Raw genomic sequence first — 24,086 nt, 5'->3', positions numbered from 1 at the left:
CCTCTTCCTCTACTACATGCTAGTAAAAGGTGTATTTGTGCAGTCAGTACATACACCAATGTATCAGACTTCTCATCCCTTCATGGCATGGATTTATCATAAATACAGTCACCTTCTATGGTGGTGGTGGCCTGTGATGACTGAGCACACTGTAGACATTAAAAAGAAATGCTGCTTTCCTTTCAGTGTAAGGCCTGATTCAGTAAAAAGCAACATGCAGGTTCTGAAAATTCCAATGTGCTTGGCATTTGGATATACACCAAAGTCCTCACCTTTGCTCTTGTTCAGCAGCCCTCACTGTGAACACTTAAATGCTGAAAGGCAGGGGGTCAGTCCTCTGGGGTTACTTAGAATCTGCCATCTGTATTAGTGTGGTTCCAAAGCCTCTACCAGCAGAGCGTTGGGAAGGTCCATTTTAAACATGCTGAAGAGAACTCTCATCCCCAGACCCGTGATAATATGTAAATCTAAACTTGCAGAAGAGTAGTAGCTAGGATTCCTAAGTTCTGTTCTTATTCCTGCCGCGGGTTTACTCTTACCTAATGTTCATATAAATGTTCTTAGTGCCAGATTTTCAAGAGATTGGCATCCAGCAGCCCTTATTGTATGTCCACATGTTCATACTCTCTATCACACAAGATCCAGATGACAATTGGAGCTGCTGCATGCTGAGCTCTTTGAAAATCTAGCCCTTAAAGATGGTTTCTCACTTAAGGTTCTTAACTCTCCTCTATTTCAGCAGGAACTCAGGGAATGAGCTTCAGGTGTATTATGCCTCTCTGAGAAATTACCAAGACTTCTTTGAAGCTATTCACAGAAGGGGGGATACATTCTACGTGGTATCTTTTCGTCGGGTAAGTGCAACACACATTCAGTATTGAACTGGTAAATGGGGCAGTGATAAAGATCATGATGATTTAGCATTTTGTCCTTGAGTTAGGGGAGGAGTGCTAGTCCACAGTTGAAGTTGAAGCTAGTTTACCTCTTTTAAGTCTAATTTTTTTCAAAAATCTCTTGTTTTACTTTAAAAAAACAAACAATCTACCTGAAATTGCATATGCCACAGTTCTTTCCAGGATAGAAGTTGTCTGGAAAGTCTGGGATGAATCACGCAGAGAGTTTCAAAGATACAAAGCTTGATTTTTTTTTCCTTGTTGTTCCCTTTTTTACAGATGTTTACTGAACTGTTTTGGTTACTATATTTCTTAATTCATGTGGAAGATTCACTTCATCTCCAAGTGTCATTACTGAACGGAAGTGTCTTTCATGGGATTTGAGGAGGTGCTTGTAGCAATTATGGAGTGGTCACTAATGAGATGAACCTAAGTGATGAATGGATATGGTTGTTTCACAGCTTCTAGTTGTTCTCAAAGTGTCACAATCGGGATATGGCTAGTCTTGTGTGGCTGAAATGATGGTATATTTCCATAGTTTAGACCTTTTTAGGAAGGTTATAGGATGGCACTCTCAATTGGAATCCCAGACTTTCTATGGGTCTTGTGAAAACTGCAGCATTGTTTTCATGGTTTTTGGATAAAGCAAATGATGGATTTTTTTTCTGTCTTAAATATTGGTTAATTTCTTTATTTATTTTTGTCTGTGGCTGTTACTGAATAAATCTTGGTTGCAAACTTAGCCCAAGGGATCACTTGTATTGTGTCAGTGCAGGGAAGGTTTTCTCTCATTTGAGGACTGCCAGTAAATCCATAGAATGTAGTTTAAATCTGGAGTGCACTAGAACAGGATTGCATTGTTGCTGAACATTCATCCAGCCCCTGACCTATGCTGGGATCAGTTTAATTGTTAAGCATCAATCTTTCTTAAAAAGCCAGACATTTGTGAGCAGACTGACTGCTCTGCATTCCAGCTGGTGATGGACGTTATCAGGTGGTAGAGGAATAACTAGTCATGTAAGTAAACTCAAAAGGTACCATTTCTGAGTTTCTAATGGGGTTGCTGTTACTGAAAGGCCAAGCCTGATCAGTGAGGTTAAAAATCAGATTGCAGATTCACTTATCTGCAGTCTGATTAGTAACCACTAATTCAAGGCTTCCCAGCTAGAGATTCATACCCTTCAAGGAGTAGGTAAATCACCAGTGGTAGTCCTTAGTATTTACCACGTTTCAGTAAAAGCTGTTCACACAGTTCTCATTGGGCTGAATGTGACCTTTGCTATTTCACAGGCTTTCTGGGGGAGAGCTATGCTCTTCTTCCAAGGGCTGTCATCCTGTTCACTTTTCCAGATGTTATACTGCTGCTTCTGCTGATTGCAAAGGGAAGAGCAGAGAGGGCCATTCAGAGGGTAGGACCCATATAGCCAAACACAGGTAATATTAAACAAGAAGACGTGTGCTAGAAGTATGTTGAAAGCATATGTAGCACACATCTGTACCAAGGCTATTATTAAAGCCATCCAGGAGTGTCTGTATTGTCCATGTACCTCATTGCACTAAACCTTACAAGTGCTTTGGAATAGTGTGAACAAGCAACTGACTGGAGGATCCGTAAGGACTCGCTACTGCAAGGCATTGAGCATTCGGGTCTTGACACTGAATATTCAGCCTTTCCTAAAAAGGCTTTTTAAAGAGATACCCACTGAAAATCAGCTCACGTGCCGCCTTCGGCAGACGTGCCATACGTTCCCTACCCCTGAGATATATTATCAAAAAGCATGTTAGGAATCTGATTATTTTTAAAATCTTATTTTTCCCAGCCTCAATAATTCTTCTTCACTGTATGTCCATGAGAATGTGTGTTTGATCTCTGAATACATCCCTTACCTCACTGGGCCTCTCTACAGAACTTTCAGTTATCATGTGAGGTTTTGTGTCTGTAAAAATCTCAGACACAATCATAGTGATGTTCTTACTGGAATTGAGGGTTTTGTGTTGAATAAGGCTTAATTTCCAGGCTTGTGTCACACGGTTGGAATTTTGTTATTAAATGCTTGGCAAGTGCATCTGTTCTTTCAGTAGTCCCTAACAGCACAAATATAGTTAGAATGAGACTTGAAGTAGCTTTGTGTGCGATGGTTAATTATGAAACTTTTTGAAGCAACTTCATAACAAAGAGCACAGTTGTATTTGTCAGGCTCTTCATCTTCTGCAGTTGCATGTCATGGGCCTACCTGAATACACTAGCCAGTTCATGTATTCTGTTTAGATTGTGTGCACTGGCAGATAATAATTAGAAAGAGGCACTGACTTCTATTCTGACTTGCAAAGCTATGCTTTAAATGCTTAATGTTTTTTGTATTTGATGAAACTCCTGCTTGTAATACATCAGAGCCAAACAAGTGATTTTTCTTTTACCAAACATAAAGTCTCTTAGGGTTAGGGTTAAGCAGTCAGTATGTCTATTTTGTGAATGAAATGTTTTAGTCTATCTCTTCACTATACTTTTATTGGTATAACTTATGTTGCTCAGGTCAGGGGTGTGAAAAAGAACATATCCCTGACCGACAGAAGTTGCACCAATAGAAGCACTGGTGTGGACAGCGCTATGGCTACGCAGGTGGTGTCAGAGATAAGGCTTTGGATTCTTCAACCATGGGGTGGTGTTCCAAGAAGGAGGAGTGCTAGGCAAAGATGGGCTCCACCTAACAAAGAGAGGGAAGAGCGTCTTCGCAAGCAGGCTGGTTAAGCTAGTGAGGAGGACTTTAAACTAGGTTCACTGGGGGAAGGAGACCAAAGCCGAGGTAAGTGGGAAATGGGATACCAGGAGGAAGCACAAGCAGGAATGTGCAAGAGGGGAGGACTCCTGTCTTAGACTGAGAAAGCAGGTCAATCAGCGAGTTATCTTAAGTGCCTATACACAAATGCAAGAAGCCTGGGAAACAAGCAGGGAGAACTGGAAATCCTGGCAAAGTCAAGGAACTATGATGTGATTGGAATAACAGAGACTTGGTGGGATAATTCACATGACTGGAGTACTGTCATGGATGGATATAAACTGTTCAGGAAGGACAGGCCGAGCAGAAAAGGTGGGGGAGTTGCATTGTATGTAAGAGAGCAGTATGACTCCTTCCTTATAGGTTTTTAGGTCAGGCTTGAGAAAGCCCTGGCTGGGATGATTTAGTTGGGAATTGATCCTGCTTTGAGTAGGGGGTTGGACTAGATGACCTCCTGAGGTCCCTTCTTCCAACTCCTGATAATTAACATGCAAAGATTATCGCAACAGAATTTGTAATTCCAGCCGATAGCAGACCGTGTTGGTAGCAGCCGTGTTAGTCTGTATCCACAAAAAGAACAGGAGTACTTGTGGCACCTTAGAGACTAACAAATTTATTTCAGCATGAGCTTTCGTGAGCTACAGCTCACTTCTTCGGATGATTCTGATTATATGTCAGTGGGAGATGCTTTCCCACTGACATAGCTATCACCTCGTTGAAGTTGGTTTAATTATGTCTAAGGAAAGCTCTCTCCCGTCAGCATGCAGTGGCTACATGAGCGACCTTATAGCGATGCATCTGCATTGGTACAGCTATGCCTCTGTAGGCTTGCTAATGTAGCTAATGTACGTGTTTTGTGCATCTCCCATTTATTACTTTATCAATGTAAACCTGATCTGATGAAATTATTTCCTTAGAGGCAAACTCTTTGCCACTTAGATGAAATACATAGATCCCTTTGTAAGTGAAAAGGAAAAATTCCTACACATGCCCTGGGGTGTAGTTACCAGGAACTCAGTCTGGGAAGTTTCCTTTCTTCATTAGGGATCACTGTCCCAAACTCCTTCTCACCAAGGTTTCACATTTCATTGTATATTAGGTATTGGAAAAAATATTTTTTCTGAAACTATTCCCTCTGGAGGGTCAATACATTTCTCTTTGGATAAGTCATCAGTTAGGATATGATTTTGTCATAGAAGTCACAGATTCTGTGACTTTCAGAGACCTCGGTGACATTTGCCCTTCCCTGGGGTTGCAGCACTGGGGCTGTCACTCAGCAGGGGCCCCAGAGCTCCAAGCCACCACAGGCAGTGGGGCTCTGAGCTTGTTGCAATGCCTTTGGTTAAGAGTAACTCAGACACTTGTCTCTGAGGAGGCCAATTGAATCACAAAGGGCAGGGTCAGGATAAGCCACGGCAGTCTGTTGGTCTGGTCCCCATTCCCAAATCCTGTTTTTCTTAAATAATTGGTACAGAGGCTTGGCTGTGTCAGAGAACATTTGTATGAACTCTCTGGAGAAATTAAAAGTTCCCAAGAGAGCTCATAGGGAGTGCGTGTCGGTGGGAAAGATAGATGCTGAAGTTTTGATTGAGGGAAAAGATCCCCCTCCTCAAAGGCAATATAAATACACAGCTGCAGCAGAGGAGGGCGTTAAAAATACTATAGACTGTCTCTTGAACAAGCGGTGCTCGTGCCTACACCTCTACCTCAATATAACGCTGTCCTCGGGAGCCAAAAAATCTTACCGCCCGTTATAGGTGAAACCGCGTTATATTGAACTTGCTTTGATCCACCGGAGTGTGCAGCCCCCCGGAGCAAATTCGTGTTATATTGGGTCACGTTATATCGAGGTAGTGGTGTATCTGCAATTTCACCAAGTTCAGTATGGCCAGTCCTTAAGGTAGATGGGGTTACTTACAGAATGACAATAGACTTTTGTGCGTTAAATGCAGCCAGAATCTGAGGGATGCCATACCGTACTGACAGTAGTGGATCAACTGACAAAGATGGTGCACTTCATTCCTCGTGCACATCTTACTGCTACCAAGGATAGTGCTTGTCTCCTCATCACACACATTTTCTGCCTCCATGGCCTCCCACATCACATCACCTTACAGCGGGGTTCCCAGTTCTTGTCTTGGTTTTGACAGGAGATGTTCTGCCTACTGTAGGTGTGTCTCCATGCATCATCTACTTCCCATCCGCAAACTGACATCCAATCAGAAAGTGTAAACCAGGTATTAGAACAATACCTTTGCTGCTTCACAGACTATCACCAAAATGACTGGGCCTCACTGATTCCACACGTGGAATTCACCTACAACAGGACCATGCCTCAACCAACATAAGCCTGTTTTTCTTTGCAAATTCTGGCTTCCATGGTTAGTTCCACCCCAAACTGCCTACAGCACCCACTGCTCCTACAGTCTCAGAACTGCTTCATCAAATCCATCAAACACAGGAAGAGTTCAGACAAAACATAGATGGGGCCAAGATGACATACAAACATCATGTTGACCATCACCAGCAGGAGAGCCCTACGTTGGTGTAGGATAAAAGATGGCTGTTGGCCAAAAATCTCAAGACAGGCAGACTCATATGTAACATGGACCACTTGTTCCTAAGACCCTGTGAGATTCACAGGCAAATCATCCCAGTAACTTTCAAACTTCAACTTCCTCCCTCCTTTAAGATGTGCCCTGTATTCCATGTCTCCTCCCTTAGGCCCTTTTCTGACAATCCCTTTCCCAAATGAAAGCAACCTCCTGTCCTGATCCTAGACTCCTAGATAGGAAGAGGAAGATATGGTACCTCATCAGCTGGGAAGGGTACAGGCCAGAGGAGCCGTCCTGGGAACTAGCCCAGTATGTACTCACTCTTGAAAAAGTCAGAACCTTCCACAGGGCCTGCCCAGATAAGCTCAGTCCCAAGGGAGGGGGCACTGTCAGGACCCCAGTATTGAACCCAACCCTTCTTTGTCCCTAGATGGCATCCTTAGTCTCCATGCCGCACTGAATCACCCCCCTGACCAGCAGAATTAGCGCTAAAGGCCTACAGTCATGCTGCAGTCATGCCACAGACCTCTGATTGGCTGGACATACTGCATTCTCATTGGATACCTGGATTCTATAAAGACCCCAACAGGAGGAGGAAGCTGTCTGAGCAAGAGGCCATTGCCTACTGCTCTACCTTACCATGCCCCTCTTCCCCAACATGGCCCATGTTGCCCCGCCCGACACGGCCTCACCTGCTCCCGCCCAGCATGCCTGACCATGCCTCGCCACTCCACCACACCCTGTCCCATCTGACCTTGCTTCTCCCAACCCTGCCCCAGTGTCCTGCCTCACCCTACCCTTGCCAACCTTTCCTCCCTAATCCACTGACCTGGCCCCATTGAATCATCCAGCTACTGAACCATGCAAGAGCTCAGACCATTGTCTTGGAGGCCTCTGGTATCAATTGAACCCCCACTGCCCCCCCACCCCACCCACTATCTGACCACACATGCACATGTGAATTCTAGACTGCCTCCTAGTTGGCATCAGCAACTGAGCATTACAATGTGCCAGGGTCCTGAGAAGTGTTTGCTTCAGTCTAGGCTGTTTTCATAGTGACAGTGGCCAATGGGAAAAGGCACTTTTAGTATAGTACAGTATTAGTAGAGTATTACAGAACAGCCTAGGGTCTGTCTACTCAGCAATTAAACACCCACAGCAGGCTAGAGTCAGCTGACTCAGACTCATGGGGCTGTTTAATTGCAGTGTAGATGTTTGGGCTCAGGTTGCAGCCCAAGCTCTGGCACCCTCCCACCTCAGGATCCTGCCCAAGCCCAAATATCTACAGCATAGTTGTACAGCCTGAGCCCCACAAGCCAGAGTCAGCTCACATCAGCCAGCCACAGGTGTTCAGTACCCATGTAGACAAGCCACTAGAGGCCCCAACTGAGATCCAGGCCCCATTGTTCCAAGCACTGCACAGACCGAGTATAAGACTGTCTCTATGCCTAGGAGCTTACAGTTGAAGTAGGCAAGGCAGACAAAGCATGGAAGGGGAAACAAAAGAATCAAGAGACAATGTGACATGCCCAGGTCAGTGATTAAGCTGGGAATACACCCCAGAAGCCCTGACTCCCATTTGCTCATATTTTTTATTGGTGCTCATTTATGTTCAATCACATATCAGTGCTGTCTAGGGTACAGCATGGTTAGTATTTGGAGCTTGGCATGCAAACAACTCCTCTGAATATGTAATAAATAGGGATCAGTGCAGTGCTTCTTATTTCTACATCTACAAATGCCCTGAAATGATGACTGAGGTTTGAACTGTGAAGCCCAACAATGCTGATGTCAATATTATTGCTGATCGTTTCTTAAGAAATACTCCATTAAGTCATTCATTTTATTCTATTTTGAATTATATTTTTGAGATTTCTATCCGCAGCTGTAGATATCTCATATAATAATCCTGACGGGAATAACCAACCACCAGCATAGCAAAGCCTACACACAGCAGGCTCACCCCAGTGCCCTTCACACCCAAACCCATGCTGTCATCTCCCCAGATGCTCACATAGTCTAGGTCTTTGCAGCATGCCTGAAAGCTCAGAAGAGTTCAGATACTGTGGAGCAAGTTGAGGAGCAAGTTCAGAGCCAAGGGCTCCTTGCAGAGTGCTTTGCCAACAGCTGCCATGTTTCTCTACCAAGGGAGTGCCAGCTTGAGGTGTGCTGCTGGCTGTGGCCATAGCAGGTTGGTATGAGGAGAGTGGCCTTGCTTGGGTAATCTGGTTCTAAGCAACACCTTTAAAATGCTTGTAGTTGAATGCAGTAGCAGAGAGCCAGCTCCTGGGGTGGAGAATTAGGAGTTCTTCGAGTGATTGCTCATACTGATTCCAATTAGGTGTGCATGCGCTGCGTGCACTGTCGTCGGAAAGTTTTTTCCCTAGCAGCATCCATTGGGTTGGCTGTGGAGCCCCCTGGAGTGGCACCTTCATGGTGCTCAATATATGTCCCTACTGACCCGGCACCTCCTCAGTTCCTTCTTACCTAGCTTTGTTTGTTTATTGTTCTCTGTACTTATTAGTTAGTAGTTAGCAGCTGGGCTGGGGGTTACCCTCTGTCCCGACTGGTTTTCCTTGGGAGGGCTTACATGCCCAAGTCCCAGGGGTTCAAGCCCTGCATGTCCTACAGCAAGCCCATGCCAACAGGTGACCCCCACGACACTTGTCTAAAGTGTCTGGGGGAGGCTCACCAAGCTGATAGGTACAGGATTTATGAGGGGTTTCGCCGCAGAACTAAAAAGGAACGAGATTTTCATCTCAAGTAGCTCGCAATCGCAGCACTTGTCGGACTTGTGGCACCGTTCCAGGTCACGCCAGTGCTCCCACTCGTGACACCAATCCGTGAATCAATCCCTGTCGTGTAGCAAGTCCCACTCCCGGCACCGGTCCTGTTACTGCTCAGTGACACCACACAGCTCCAGATCTTGGCACCTATCCAGGTTGTGGCACCGATCCAGGTCGTGGCACCACTCTCTAGCCGTGTGGCACCACTCTCCAGCATCATGAAACTGCTCCCCATTGTGGTGCTGCTCGTCGGAATCAGCTCCACTTGGCATAACTCTTGCCGTCGCAGTCCTGATCCCAATCTTCGAACTTGGAGACGGAATCTAGATACTCCGAGTGGGGTCAGTATGGTTGAGCCGTGGATGCTCTGAGATGGGGACAGGGACCAGTGCAGTGGCCATTCTGGACCCTGTGGGTATATCACCAAGCACAGGGCACCCAGTCTAAAAGCTCCTGATCGGCCACCTCTGAACTGCGCATGCTGCAGGCTTCCATCAGTCGCCCCACCCCTAGGGGAGGTGCTGTGCCCACACCCCATCATGGAACCATCTCCAACTCCAGTTCCTGAGCAGGACCCTGGTCTACCTGGTCCAGCCAGCAAGACAGGACAGGAGGTCCCTGAAGAGCAGGAGGGACAGGAGGACCCTGTTCCCCCATTAGCCTCCTCATCCTCCTCCCCCGACAAGGCCATTGCAGGCACTTCTGTCTCTGGACCACCCCCCATAGAGAGCTGCACCCACCAGGACCTCCTTCGCAGGGTGGCGCGCAACATGGTTCTGCAGGCCGAGGAGGTGGTGGAGTCGGAGGACCCAGTGGTCGACATCTTGGCCCCAGAAGGTCCTTCGAAGGTGGCTCTGCCCTCATCAAGACCATACAGACCAATGCCAAGACTATCTGGCAAACCCCAGCCTCCATCCCTCCCACCGACAAGGACGTTGAGAGGAAATACTTTGTCCCATCAAAGGGGTATGAATACTTCTTCATATACCCTTAGCTTTGTTTGTTAGTGGTTGTGGCAGTGACTGAGAAGGACAGGCAGAGGCAACAAGCCCCAGTGCCTAAGTCCAAGGATGCCAAGTGCCTGGACTTGTTTGGGCACCAGGTGTACTCAACGGGGGGGGGGGGCTGCAACTCAGGATTGCCAATCAGCAGGCAATTCTGAGCCAGTATAGCTTCAGCTGTTGGAACTCAATGCTCCAGTTCAAGGAGCTGCTGCCAGCAGAGTCCAGGGAGGAGTTTGGAACGATAATAGAGGAGGGCAAGGTGGTGACACAGACCTCTTTACAGGCCTCACTGGACGCTGCAGATTTGGCAGCGCACGCTTTGTCCTCTGGTATCACCATGAGGTGTAGCTGATGGTTGCAGGTCTCAGGCCTTCTGCCTGAGGTTCAATAGATGATGCAGGACCTATCTTTTAATGGGGCAGGCCTGTTCAGGGAGCAGACTGACTCTCGACTGCATAGCCTAAAAGACTCAAGGGCTACTATGAAATCCTTGGGTATGCACACCCTGGCAACCCAACACAAACATTTCAAGCCCCAACAGCAGCAGCAGCGCTCCTACCCTCCTTGGCCGAGGCAGGACTTTTTTATAGGAGAAGGAGAGTGTAGCAGGGTGATTACCCGCTCCTGCCCTGACAGGTTAAAGCCAGCCCTGCGGAGGGCTGGAGCTGTGGAAGGAAAGAGCTGAGTTGATTGGGGGAAGCAGCTGCAGCTGGACTATGCCCCAATCAGAGCCCAGCTGGCCTATAAAGAAGCTGAGAGCCAGGAGCTCAGAACTCGCCCTCTGCCCGTAGAGGGAGAAGGGCTTGGCTGCAGGGAGCTAGACAAATACCTAGAGTGGAGCTGGGCTGGGAAAAGGCAGAGCAGCTGTGGAGCTCCGGCCTGGAAAGTCCCAGGCTGCAGCCTAGCATTAGGCCAAGAGGTACAGGGGTAGGCAAAGGCAGCAGGTCCAAACTCCTTTGCCAATGATGAGTGGCTTATACTGCAGTCTGCCTCAGGGAATGGGGGCTAAATGGAGACTGGGCAGTAGCCAATACTGAGGCAAAGTGGGAATAGTGGAGCGGGGGTTCCTCTGGGAGGGGGAGACCCAGTTAAAGGGGCACCAGGGTCCTGGGAGGGACACGGGGGCCAGTAGCTGGAAGGCGGATCACCGGCCTGCAGAAGGCGCTCTGGATGCTGGAATGAGCTAATTCCCGAGGACGACCGGCAGGAGGCGCCGCAGGGGTGAGTCTTCACGTCTACAGGGAGGAACAGCAGAAGGAAGCCTTCCAACCTGCCTTCCAGGAGGGCCAGGGCCCGACTAAACCATCATCGGCTTCCAAGCAGGCCTTTTGAAGGGGTACCCAAGGACAGTGCACCAGCCTTGCTTTCCGGATCCTTCCCCATCTTTTTTGAATCGTTTGTCCCGCTTCTACCATGCTTGGTCCCAAATAACTTCGGACCGCTGGATCCTCCATATGGCCCAAGTGAGATTTTCTCTCCAGTTCTTCTCCTACTCTCCCTCCCAGCCTCCTTCCCTGTCCCTCTTCAGGGACCCCTCTCACAAGCAACTCCTCATGCAGGAGGTGCAGGCGCTCCTTACCATGGGAGTGATGGAGAAGGTTCCTCAGGAGCTAAGAGCCAAGGGTTTCTACTCCTGATACTTCCTAATCCCCAACGCCAAGGGGGGTCTGAGACCCAGTCTAGATCTGCGCAGACTCGACAAATTCATGGTAAAGTTGAAGTTCCACATGGTCTCCCTGGGCACCATTAGTCCCTCCCTGGATCCCAGAGACTGGTATGCCGCCCTCGACATGAAGGATGCGTACTTCCATATAGAAATTTGTCTCGCACACCAACGCTTCCTACACTTCATGGTCAACCACAAGCATTACCAGTTCACGGTCCTACTTTTGGCCTCTCAATAGCACCCAGAGTGTTCACCAAGTGCATGTCGGTCATGACTGATTTTCTCCGTCAACAGCAGGTGCAGGTATACCTCTACCTTGATGACTGGCTGCTCAGGGGCCGCACCAGGGGCAAGTGCAGTCCCAAGTCCATTAGGTCAAGTACACATTCAAGCGACTGGGTCTCCTCCTCAATTTTGAGAAGTTGACCTTGGAACCAACCCAACGAATAGAATTCATTGGGGTGGTGTTAGACTCGATTCAGGTGCGAGCACTTCTGCCAGAGACCCAATTCCGAGCCATCACGGACATAATTCAAAGCCTCTGGCAATTCCCAACCACAACAGCAAGGGAGTACCTGAGTCTCCTTCGCTACATGGCTGCTTGCACTTACGTGACCCGGCATGCCAGGCTGCAGCTCAGGCCTTTGCAGGCATGGCTCTCTTCCATCTCCCACCCAGGGCACAACAGCTTGAATTCAGGGGTCACAGTGCGGAGGCAGGTCCTCCCGTCCCTCCACTGGTGGCTCAACCCTCAAGCAGTTTGTGAAGGAGTCCACTTCCACAGCTCTCAGCCTTCCTTTTCCCTGGTTACGTACGTGTCAGCTCTGGGATGGGGTGCGCATCTGGGAGACCTCCAGACACAGGGCCTCTGGTCACAAGATGAGCTCTCCCTACATATCAACATCAAGGAGCTTTCAGGCCTGACTAAAAGGCCAGTGCATAGCAGTTTTAACAGACAGCACCAACGCCATGTTCCTCTTCCTCTCCAGCTGTGGGAGTTCTCCATAGCCCACTCCATTCACCTGGAAGCATCCTTTCTACCAGGAGTTCAGAACATACTGGCGGACCACCTCAGCAGGTCCTTCGGCACACACAAGTGGTCCATCTGGTGGGATGTCATACACCTCGTTTTCCAAAGGTGGGGGTTTCCCCAGGTTGACCTGTTTGCTGCCCGCCACAACAGGAAATGCCCAATGTTCTGCTCCTTCCAGGGTCACAGCCCAGGGTCACTCACAGACGCATTCCTGCTACGCTGGACAGGTCACCTGCTCTACACCTTTCCCCAGTTCCCTCTCGTGCACAAGGTCCTGCTCTCAAGGTCCCAGGGACGGGGCAGAGATAATTTTGGTAGCTCCAGCATGGCCTCAACAACACTGGTACATTGTGCTCCTAGAGCTGTTGGTGGGCGCTCTGGTCACGTTACCTCTCCTCCCTGACTTACTCACTCAGGACCATGGTCGCCTCCATCACCCCAGCCTGCAGTCCCTCCACCTCATGGCTTGGAAGCTTCTTGGCTGAACCCTATGGAACTTCTGTGCTCAGAATAAGTAAGGGAAGCTCTCCTTGGCTGCAGGAAGCCCTGCTCTAGAGCCACATATCTGATGAAGTGGAAGAGATTCTCATGTTGATGTGACCAGTATCATACAGCCCCTGACCAGGCTCCAGTACCTTTCATCTTGGAATACCTTCTACACCTGAAACAGCAAGGCCTGGCAGTGTCCTCCATAAGGGTACACCTCGCTCCTATCTCAGCCTTCCACCCAGGAGCATCGGTTGATTCATCTTTGCCAGCCATATGGTTGGTTGCTTCCTCAAGGGTCTGGACCACATACATCCCCAGATCAGGCAGCCTGTCCTCACGTTGGACCTTAACCTGATCCTCTCCAGACTAATGGGGCCCCCATTCGAACCACCGGCAACTTACTTGCTCCTGTATCTGTCATGGAAGGTAGCCTTCCTGGTCCCCATTACTTCGGCGAAGAGGGTGTCTGAGCTAAAGGCCCTCACTTCTGACCCACCTTACAAGGTTTTCCACAGGGATAAAGTGCAACTTAGGCCTTACCCAGCCTTTCTTCCCAACGTGGTGTCATATTTCCATACCAGTCAGGACATTTTCCTGCCTGTCTTTTACCCTAAGCCTCAGGCCAGTAACCAGGAGCAGAGGCTCGTCAGGCCTCATCAGCAACGTTCTTGACCCAGATCCCAATCCAAGGAATCGGCAGGGCAGCAACTTGGTCCTCAGTTCATACCTTCACCTCTCATTACACCATCATCTGGCAAGCCAGAGATGATACAGCTTTTGACAGAGCGGTGCTACAATCAGCGTTTCCACCTAGGTATGGCTTGAATCGATATGAGCAATCATTCGAAAAAGAAACAACAGTTACTCGCTTCTCGTAACTGTTGTTCTTCAAGGTGTATTGCTCATATCTATTCCAAACCTGCCCTTCATCTCTTCAGAGTAACTGGCAAGAAGGAACTGAGGAGGTGCCTGGTCAGCAGGATCATATATTGAGCAACATGAAGGTGCCACTCCAGGGGTCTCCACATCTGACCCGACGGGTGCTGCTAGGGGAAAAACTTTCTGACAACTGTGCACGCAGCACGTGTACTCCTAATTGGAATGAACATGAGCAACACATCTTGAAGAGCAACAGCTATGAGAGGCAAGTAACCATTTTTTTTCAAACTCCCCCATCCAAAATTTAAAGTCACTTCCCCTCCTACCCACAAGGGGGAGGCAAAGAAGAGAGAGAGAGAGAGAGAGAGAGAGAGAGAGAGAGTGTGTGTGTGTGTGTGTGTGTGTGTGTGTGTGTGTGTGAGAGAGAGAGAGAGAGAGAGAGAGAGTGTGTGTGTGTGTGTGTGTGTGTGTGTGTGTGTGTGTGTGTGTGTGTGTGTGTGTGTGTGTGTGTGTGTGTGTGTGTGTGTAGAATCTCCCCTGGGTGCCAAACTCCCTCCCACGTATTCCAGAGCATCTCCTCACAGCTTCCAAAACCTCCAACCTTTTTGATAGCTTTCTATGCTGGCAAGTCTGCTTAATCACTATAGTGCTAAACCCCCATTGGAAATGTTGTTCCAGCATTCAGTAAAATGAATTTAACACAGGAAATACTAGAATCATTGTATTAATCATTTTCATATTCAGTCCATTAAAAATCTTGGATTTTCAGAACGCCTAGAGGAGTTAGGCCCACAGCTCACATTGACATTTCCCCCACATTTCAGCACAGGAGTGCAACAGAAACGAAGATAGGATTGCCAATTGTGGTTGGATGTACCTCTACCCTGATATAATGCAACCCAATATAACACAAATTTGAATATAACGTGGTAAAGCAGTGCTCTGGGGGGCCGGGACTTGTCTCTCCAGCGGATCAAAGCAAGTTGGATATAACGCAGTTTTACCTATAATGCAGTAAGATTTTTTGGCTCCCGAGGACAGCGTTATATTGGGATAGAGGTCTATTCCTGGAGTGTTGTCACATTACATAATCTTTAATTAAAGATTAATCTTTAATTCCTGGAGGCTCCAAGACAATACTGGAGAGTTGGCAACCCTAAACGAAGATGCCTTTCTTCAGGTTTAGGGCTTACCTGCTGTGAAGTACATAGGGTCCTGTAATATCACTATAACTTGCATGTTTAGGATTTCATCTGCTTGTGCTGTTGATTCCTCGTTGGAAGTCATTTATAAGTCTCCCTTTGACATCACTGAGCTAGTGAAGGTGATAGTGAAGTAAGGCTAATTATGGTATCTCTCATGTGCACGCACAGAGTTATTGTTGATTAAGAACATAGGGTGAGAAATACAGAAAACAGAATCTAGGTGCAGTTTCTAAAGAAACTCTTGTAAGTTTTCCAAGAGAAGTCAGCTGCTCTTTAAACCATGGATAACTGACTTGCTTTGAAAGGTAATTAAAGTAAAATATTTGAGAAAGCAAATTAATTCCCATTTATTTTGGCCTGCAGGTCCTCCCTTTTTCCCTCCCCCTCATATATGTGGTTAGAAGAAAAACATTTGATCTATTCCACTCTAATTCTGATATGCAAGCAGATCCTACTCCTATAAGGTCTTGTTAAAGACCATTGACAACATCACAAGAGGCTTATTAATTATGATGACATCTCTTCAGGGTGAGAGAACAATTGCTGTAATTAGGGAAAGCAGATGATTTAAAGTCTGATTCACTTAAGGAGTTTAAAAAGCCAGTAGCATACCCAGTCACCACTTTTTCCATTCCTTTTCAAAGCACAGATACTTCCCAATATCACAATTTAGGATTTGGCCAACTAACTGCATTTAATACTGTGATCTGTGCAATCCCCTAACACTCCTTCCTCCCCTCCCCCAACACGCCCACTGTCAACAAAAGAACCTCACGGTCCTGCAGTGCTTATGACAATTTTCCTTTTCCCTTCTACCAGTGCAGACTCTCTCCTCCCTCCACAAGAAGAAGAAATCCCGCTCCCCAGTTTCACTCTGCACCTTAACACAAGGTAACACAGTTTAGTTCCAGCCCTCATACCACATTCAGAAGCCCCAATCTACCCTAGTGGCTGCAGAGTGTCTCTCGTGAAAGGGAGCAGGGGAGGAAATCTTCACTCCCTGGTTCTCCTCCACAAAGCTCATAAATCAGAAGGAAGTAACTGGTGTCCAAACGGGAGACTCTTCACTTCCTGGGTCTCCTGCCCTGGAGCTCTCTCTTCTGGAGCAATGTCTGCAGGAGCAGGGCTGCTTGCTCGTGCGCCTTAGGGCAATTAAAAAAAAAATCCAGAAATCTCCAGAGAATCTTTGTTAACCTGGAGTTAAAACTGAAAGCACCTACTGGGGACTGGTGCACTAATAGCATGGGAGTTACCAAATAACACAATTTCAGAAAGACCAGAGCAGTGTATGCACTGTGGCGCTTTCCAGCTGAATCGCAAATTCTCTCTTCTTCCCCTGCTTTTGATACAAAATTTGGAAGCTGTGTCCTAGTGTAACATATGCCTTCTCCTCAGCAGTAAAGAAGGGAAGAGACATTGCTGATCCTTACACAGTAAAAGTGATAGAGAAACAGCTGCCAGCTGCACAATCCCACTTCCGGGCTTCAGGTGCTTGCCTCAGGCAGACTTAAAGGACAGTTAGCCAGGACTGGAGTGATATCCACAAAATGCTCCTGGGAAAGAAGCTGCTTTGTTGTTGTGTCTGTTGCAGTTGTAACACATCCAGCTTTAATTGTCGTATTTGTATAAACTCTAGAGTCGCATAGGTGGCTTCAGGAAGATGTTTGAAAATACAAAGTCTAGATAATTCAAATGAAGAAAACACTCTCTAAGAGTTAGCTCCTTGGAAGCAGAACTGCTGTTTAAAAAGGTCCCTGAATAAAACCGGGAATGAAGTACTGCACTGAAGCTTGCTGTGTCTGTGTCAAGTGTATTTGTGTAAAGTAAGAAGAGAAGAAGTTACTTGATGGCCTGTAGTGTAGGAGAGAGATTGCAGTCCATTTTCTTTGTTACTTACCCTTGATTCTATTGTCTTCTGTACAGTTTTCTGGAACTTCATGAGTCAGAAATTAATCCCATGACTGAGCTTCCTTCAGCATCAAATGTCCCAGTTCTCAGACCTAACCAATACTGTGTTATTTTTTAACTAGCATTTGGAAGAACAACACACACTGTAGATAACTATGATGAATATAGAACAGCTTACAAAGATGTCACCAGAACAAAAAAACAGCATGGTTGCAGACAGATGTGACCAGTAATATATATGTATATAAAATGTGTGCTGCAGATTTGGCAGACAAAGAATTGTGGGCAAGAAATAGATTGAGACAGTATGGTTTTTCAGAGTTTCCATGAAAGACCTACTCTTCATGGTACTGGCAAGGAACAATAACCAGGAAGTAAGAGAGGGAAAAAGAATTTGGATATGATCAGAAGGTAAATGAGGCTTCAGCAGGGAGAATAAAAACTGGATTTCAGGACTAGAGAAGTGTCATGTACCAAACAATTTGTGCTGTTTTCCACAATAGAAAGATAGCTGTACTCAGGCAGGCAGGCACATTTATTTATCCTTAAGCAAATAATAAGCCAAAGTACTTTAAATGCAAGCAGATAATGAAAATATGACTGCAAAAGAACTCCTTTTTCTCATACCTGTGAAAGAGATAACCCAAGCCTTAACCTACTAGCGGGATGCTAGATATGGCACCTTTTTGCCTTTGGAATAGCATTCATCAAACTTGAGATAACTCCCTGTACCTCTCTTTTCTGGAGAATGGGGAAAAGAATCTCAGCTTTTATAAGTGGGGTCTAACAGATGTGTGTGTTTGGGCCCCGGAGACCGTTGGTTCGGCTTACACTACCCAATCTAATCCATAAATGGTGAGAATGTGAACGTAGGGCAGCTTTCACCACGCCCATATGGAGCTACTGCCCTGTATGCAAGGCACAGCAGGACTGAATAGCAGCACAAAATTGTCTTCAGTCACTCTGCCTAAGCAGGTCCCAGACAGCGATGATGAGCTCTTGCTCATCATGCTCAAGAGCACTGCAGTGTGGAGTCATGCCAGAGTCAGTTCTGTACACCAGAAGGTTGCACACTTTATAATCTGTACTTCAGAGCTGAACTCTTTGCACCCCTCCATTCCATCCTGCAAGCTCCCTGAGTGCCAGTCTTCCCTCCCCTTCTATTTCAGGGACTCCCTGCAGCTCCTCCAATCTTCTTCCTGCGGGGGGTTCTGTGGGCTCCCATTCCCACCTCCCTGCCCTGCCATGGACTGTGTGTGTCCCTCATTCTTCCCTACTCCCATCCCAGGGCCTCCCATTTATCCTCCCTATGCCAGTGGCTCTGTTTTCACCCCGTCCAACTTTCCCTACTTTCAGGGGCTCTGTGTGCCCCTCCTCCCCAAACAAGGGTCCTCCATTTTCACCCCTCTTCCCTTCATGCCAGAGGCTCTGTTTGCCCCATCCCCACCTTTCCCTCCATGATAGAGGCTCTGTGTGCCCCCTTTACCAGGGTCCCCTGGTTTCCCACCACCACCAGGAATTTCATGTGGCTCTCTCCTCCCATACCAAAATCTCCCATTTCCCCTCTGCCATGTCAGAGTTGTGTGCACTTCCCCATTCTCCCTCTCCCCCAGCACCATTATTTGTTGGGAGGCAAGTCATTTAGAGCATCAGAATGTCAACACGTTAAACTCTGTTGGGAAGAAGAGCAGAAATTAGTTGGGGGTGATGTTATGCTTGGACGTGGTAATGGGTGCAATGAACCAGTTGTTTTCTGTAGACAACTGCAAAGGTGTTTGAACTGTGGCTGTGCAAAACAGATGTCAGAATTTCAAAGTGTCCTATATTTTCTCCCTTTTCGTTTTCTGATTTTCCCCAAGTTCAGTAGAGTTCTGCCCATTGTTGCCTAGAACTTTTCCTGGAATTTTGGAATTGCTCAGATGTGGAGTTCAAAAGTTACCACTTTACAGACAGACAGACAAAGTTGAGTGAATGGCATAACAGACGCCTGAGGCAGGTCCTGCAATGAAGCAGACTCAGACCACGTCTACACTGGCAAAGTTACAGCAGCAGCAGTTAAAGCGCCACTCAGAAACAACAGAAGGAAAACCACTGTTGTGTGTTTACATTGACAGCTGCCTGAGCAGTAGTCTGTTCACACTTGTGGCACTTGTGGCGCTATTTGGAGCGGTGCAGTCTAGGCAGCTATCCCACAGAGCACCTCTTTCTCTTTTGCCTCTAGGACTTGTGGGAAGGCAGAGGGAGTCGGGGGAATCCCAGCAATCCCTGTGCTTCTGTCCGCATTTGGTGCCATCTTTCAGTGGTTTGTGTACTGCGTGCCCTGCCTCTTTCAGGCTTCAGGAATGGATCCTGAACTGTTGACCAGTATGCTGCTCGCTCTAACCAACACGTCATGAGTGGCAGTGGAGTTGTTCTTTAAACTACAAAGGCAAGAGGAGTGCAGCATTGATCTCTCCACATGTAGTAGCTACGACACGCGATTGCTTGTGGAACGCTGCTTTTGGGCTCAGGAAACAAACACTGAGTGGTAGGATCACATCGTGTTGTACTTCTGGGACGATGAGCAGTGACTGCGGACCTTTTGCATGAGGAAAGCCACATTCGTGGAACTGTATGATGAGCTCAACCCAGCCCTGTGGCGCAAGGACGCAAGAATGAGAGCTGCCCTGCACTGGAGAAGCGCGTGGCGATTGCACTGTGAAAGCTGGCTACTCCAGACTGATACTGATTGGTCGCTAACCAGTTCAGAGTGGGAAAATCAACCGTTGGAGTCGTCTTGATGGAAGTCTGCAGGACCATTAATCGCATCGTGCTCCAGAAGACCATGACTCTGGGTAATGTGCTTGACATTTTGGTGGCTTTGCACAGATGGATTTCCCTAACTGCAGCGGGGTGATAGATGGCACACACATTCCAATTCTGGCACCAGACGACCTAGCCACAGAGTACATTAATCACAAGGGGTATTTCTCAATAGTTCTCCAGGCACTTGTGGTTCACCGTGGGCTTTCACAGACATTAACGCAGGCCGGTCCGGAAATGTGGATGACTCACGCATCTTTCAGAACACTGGCTTGTTCAAGAAGCTGCAAGCAGAGACTTTCTTCTCAGACCAGAAAATCACCTTAGGGGAAGTCGAAATGCCCATTGTGATCCTGGGAGACCCCGCCTACTCCTTAATGCCGGGGCTTATGAAGACATACACGGGGCAACTTGACAGTAGCAAGGAGCAGTTCAACAACAGGCTGAACAAATGCTGAATGGCTGTTGAATGTGCATATGGCCATTTAAAAGCCCTCTGGTGATGCCTCTATGGGATGCTAGACGTGGCCGATGACAATATTCCTAGGCTTTATAGCCACATGCTACTCAGGGCTGGACCGCAGAGGCTCAGTGCCTGGGGGTTGAGTTTGAACAGCTGTAGACCAGGGCTATTAGAGGGGTGCAGCATGGGGCCATAAGGATCAGGGTTGCCTTGAGGCAGCAATTTGAAGACGAAAGCCACTAATATTTGTTGCTATGGTCGGGATTGCAGTGCTTGTAATGCTAGGAGGTGATTGGTGCACATGATGCAAGAAGAGGGCTTAACATAATTGTATGTTGCTTTGCAGTGCTCTTTTTGTTTTCACTTAATAGAATAAAGATTGCTTTCAAACCAACACAATTCTCTTATTAAAAGACAACAAACAGAGGAGAAAGTCAAACAAAAAAATTCATCAGCAGGGCGGGAGGAATGAGGAAAAGGAAGGTCCTGAGGGAAGGAGGGGTCCTGGGACAACTTCAAATTTGTGTATGTCCAGGGATCGTACTCAACCTTCTCCTTTGGAGTACAATACAGTGGGTGTTGTTCTTCAGCAGGGCCAAACTGCAGAAGGATGAGTGTTGAGTGCAGTGGGTAATGGGAGTCCACACTGCTGGACTGGGAGGAGTGGAATGCTGAGGATAGAGTGGAGCCAGGAGGTTGATAACAGTGTGATGGTGGTGTATATGTGTTGTGGCAGCGGCTACAGGGGAGGGCAGGCATGGAGCTGCTCGGTTTGAAGAGCTAGTATTGCCTGAAGCGTGTCCACTTGGCGCTCCATAATGTTTAAGAGCTGCTCCATGGCTTTCTTCTGGTATGCCACATTCTCCTTTTGGTCCCTCTTCTCGCTGTTCCTCCACTCCTTCAGTTCCTGTTTCTTGGCTGTGAAGTGCATCATAACCTCACAGACAAATTCCTCCTTAGTTCTTCTTGGCCACATTCTAACCATTGCCTGTAAGAGAACCGTCCCTGCATGAAAAAGGAATATTTTAAGTATATTTGTATTTGACAATAGTCAGCATTCTCCTAGAACACGGAGTGCACACACTGACACCCTTAGGGCATGTCTATACTGTGATAGACCCAGGCCAGTTGGGTACAGCAGAATAGAAAAAGACAGATATACTGGCCGCTGGATTAACAGTTTTCTGTTCCCTGACTGACCAGAGCAGAGGCTGCTCCAGGCTAATGAGAACACCTGATTCTAATTAACCTGCAAAGAGTCAGGTGAGGCCATTAAACTAATGTGATCACCTGACTCTAATTAAGGCCCCACTGATACTATAAAAAGGGCTCACTCCAGTCAGGCAGAGGAGAGCCAGGGAGTCAGAGGAGAGGACGGGCGGCTGAAGGGCTGGTTAACGAAGATACCCTCAAACCATCGGTAAGGGAGCCCTAAAGTAAGGGAGAAGCAGGAGAGCTGTGGGGAAGTGGCCCAGGGAAATGTAGCAACTCTAGCAGTGAAAGGTTGGCTGCCAACATCTGCTACCATTAGGGTCCCAGGGCTGGAACCCAGCGTAGAGGATGGGCCTGGGTTCCCTCCAACCCACCACTACCAGAGCATCTTCAGGGAGGGGAAGTCAGGCCCCTGTCAGGACAGGAGGCTAAACTATTCTGAAATAAGCCCCCAGGAACAACAGAGACTGTGGGAGTTCTCTCACCAACCTCCTTGCTGGCCTAAGATGAAAAGGACTCAGTAGACTGTAACCCTGGCCCTAGAAAGAGAAGGGCTACGTGGAGGGTCACAGTGAGCCACTGAGGCTAGCATAAACCACCTAGAAGCGCAGGACCCACGGGGGCAAGGTCAGAGTTCTGCCACAATACTTACTGGTAGATTGGGACAGCAGCGAGTTTCGATTTAGCGGGTCTGGTGAAGACATGCTAAATCTTTGGGAGAGCACTTTCCCATCGATTTGTGTATTCCACCTTCCTGAGAAGCGTAAGGCAAGTCGACAGGAGATGCTCTCCCATTGACACGACGCATTATAGACACCACAGTAAGTGGATCTAACTACGTCGACTTCAGTGTATATACGTGAATAACGTAACTGAAGTTACGGAAATTAGATGGATTTACCGATGTAGTGTAGACTAGTGTAGATTAACTTTCTGCTTTCACTGTTTCCAGGCCCAGTTTTCTCTTTGGCCATTTCCAACTGCATTATGTCTGGCAGCCCTGCATGTGTTTGTTATTATATAACTAAAAGATTCATTGTATGGAGCCTAGGCGCGCTTGTCTTCTTTAAGCAGCGTTTGGTATGGGAGATTTGTCATATACAATAGAAATTCCACCAGCTACCAAATTAGTAATTATTCTTGATTATAAATTTTAAAATTTTTGAATGTGCAGGAAAAATGAATTTGGCTTTTAATAGATTAAACCCATTTTAACGGTTAATTCTGGACAGATGAAGCCATCTGATTTCTGTGTGAATTCACTCCTTTTCCAGGTTTTTAACTGCCAAAAGCTAAAGCCTAATATTTTATAAATACGAGTCCAGGTGCTGTTATGAGCAGGTGTCTTTGTGCAGACTATCACCACTTCCCAGTGGACAGAAGAGAAGGCAGCCCAAACATTTATATTTAAGGCTTCCAGTCTTTATATTTAAACCAGAGAATTTCCAGGAAAATAAGTACGCAGAAACTAATGTAGAGACTTGTTAAATATGTGCTTAAGCTGAGAAATTACAAGCTATTTCCATTTTCTGCCATTGTTTTGGGCTGCTTCTAGCCAGTCTGATGCTACGGTGATTAACATGGCACCATGGAGCACAAAAATGTAGGGCTTTAAAACAAAATATTTATTAGCTCAAATATATGTTTTAATGAATTTACTTAATTTAAATACTGAAAAGCAAAAGATCCAGTTCTCCACACTGCAGTCTCTTTTCTCCTTTGCATTTTGTCAATGGAGCTAAATGGTCTTAAATCCAAAAGTCATATGGTATGAATAAAAACTCTTGTAAAGAATCCTTTATAAATACCCTTCTGTTTTTTATTGTCAGCAGTGTAAGTAGAACTCTCTAGGCAACTACATGCTACCACCATAGGAGTTGCTAAATAGGACAAACTGCTGTACATGAAGTTATTTCAAGAAGATAGACCTATTTCAGGACAATTTCTCTCCCAAGTATTATTCATGGTTTGCTCATCGCCGACATACCTGGGCAGTATGATCCAAGCAGCTTATGAAGATTTTGTCAGAGTGCTGATGGAATTTGAGCAATGTCACCACAGCCAAAAGAAAATGTGCACTTTTGCCTACTCTTGTGGCGACTGCTCTTAGAATCATAGAATTTCAGGGCTGGAAGGGACCTCTGGAGGTCATCTAGTCTAACCCCCTGCCCAAAGCAGGACCAGTTCCCAACTAAATCATCCCAGTTAGGGCTTTGTCAAGCCTGACCTTAAAAACTTCCAAGGAAGAAGATTCCACCACCTCCTTAGGTAACCCATTCCAGTGCTTCACCACCCTCGTAATGAAGTTTTTCCTAATATCCAACCTAAACCTCCCCCACTGCAACTTGAGACCATTACTCCTTGTTCTGTCATCAGGTACCACTGAGAACAGTCTAGATCCATCCTCTTTGGAA

At 47.0% G+C, this 24,086-nt stretch overlaps 1 protein-coding gene across 3 annotated transcripts in view; it reads left to right on the top strand.

The window, feature by feature from the left end:
- The window catches only part of ATF6 (activating transcription factor 6), a 376,474-nt gene that overhangs the window by 204,752 nt on the left and 147,636 nt on the right, over positions 1-24,086 (top strand). For 2 of the 3 annotated variants that reach the window (XM_075067999.1, XM_032804925.2), the window contains one exon: positions 740-854. In XM_075067999.1, the coding sequence (XP_074924100.1) occupies positions 740-854 (115 nt within the window). The remainder of the gene's footprint in view (positions 1-739; positions 855-24,086) is intronic. The other variant, XM_075067998.1, reaches the window with a different exon arrangement.

Source organism: Chelonoidis abingdonii, chromosome 7 (genome assembly GCF_003597395.2).
Source record: "Chelonoidis abingdonii isolate Lonesome George chromosome 7, CheloAbing_2.0, whole genome shotgun sequence".
Lineage (NCBI taxonomy): Eukaryota > Metazoa > Chordata > Testudines > Testudinidae > Chelonoidis > Chelonoidis abingdonii.
Note: the sequence above shows the minus strand (reverse complement) of the source record. Positions and strands in the feature narration are given on the sequence as shown.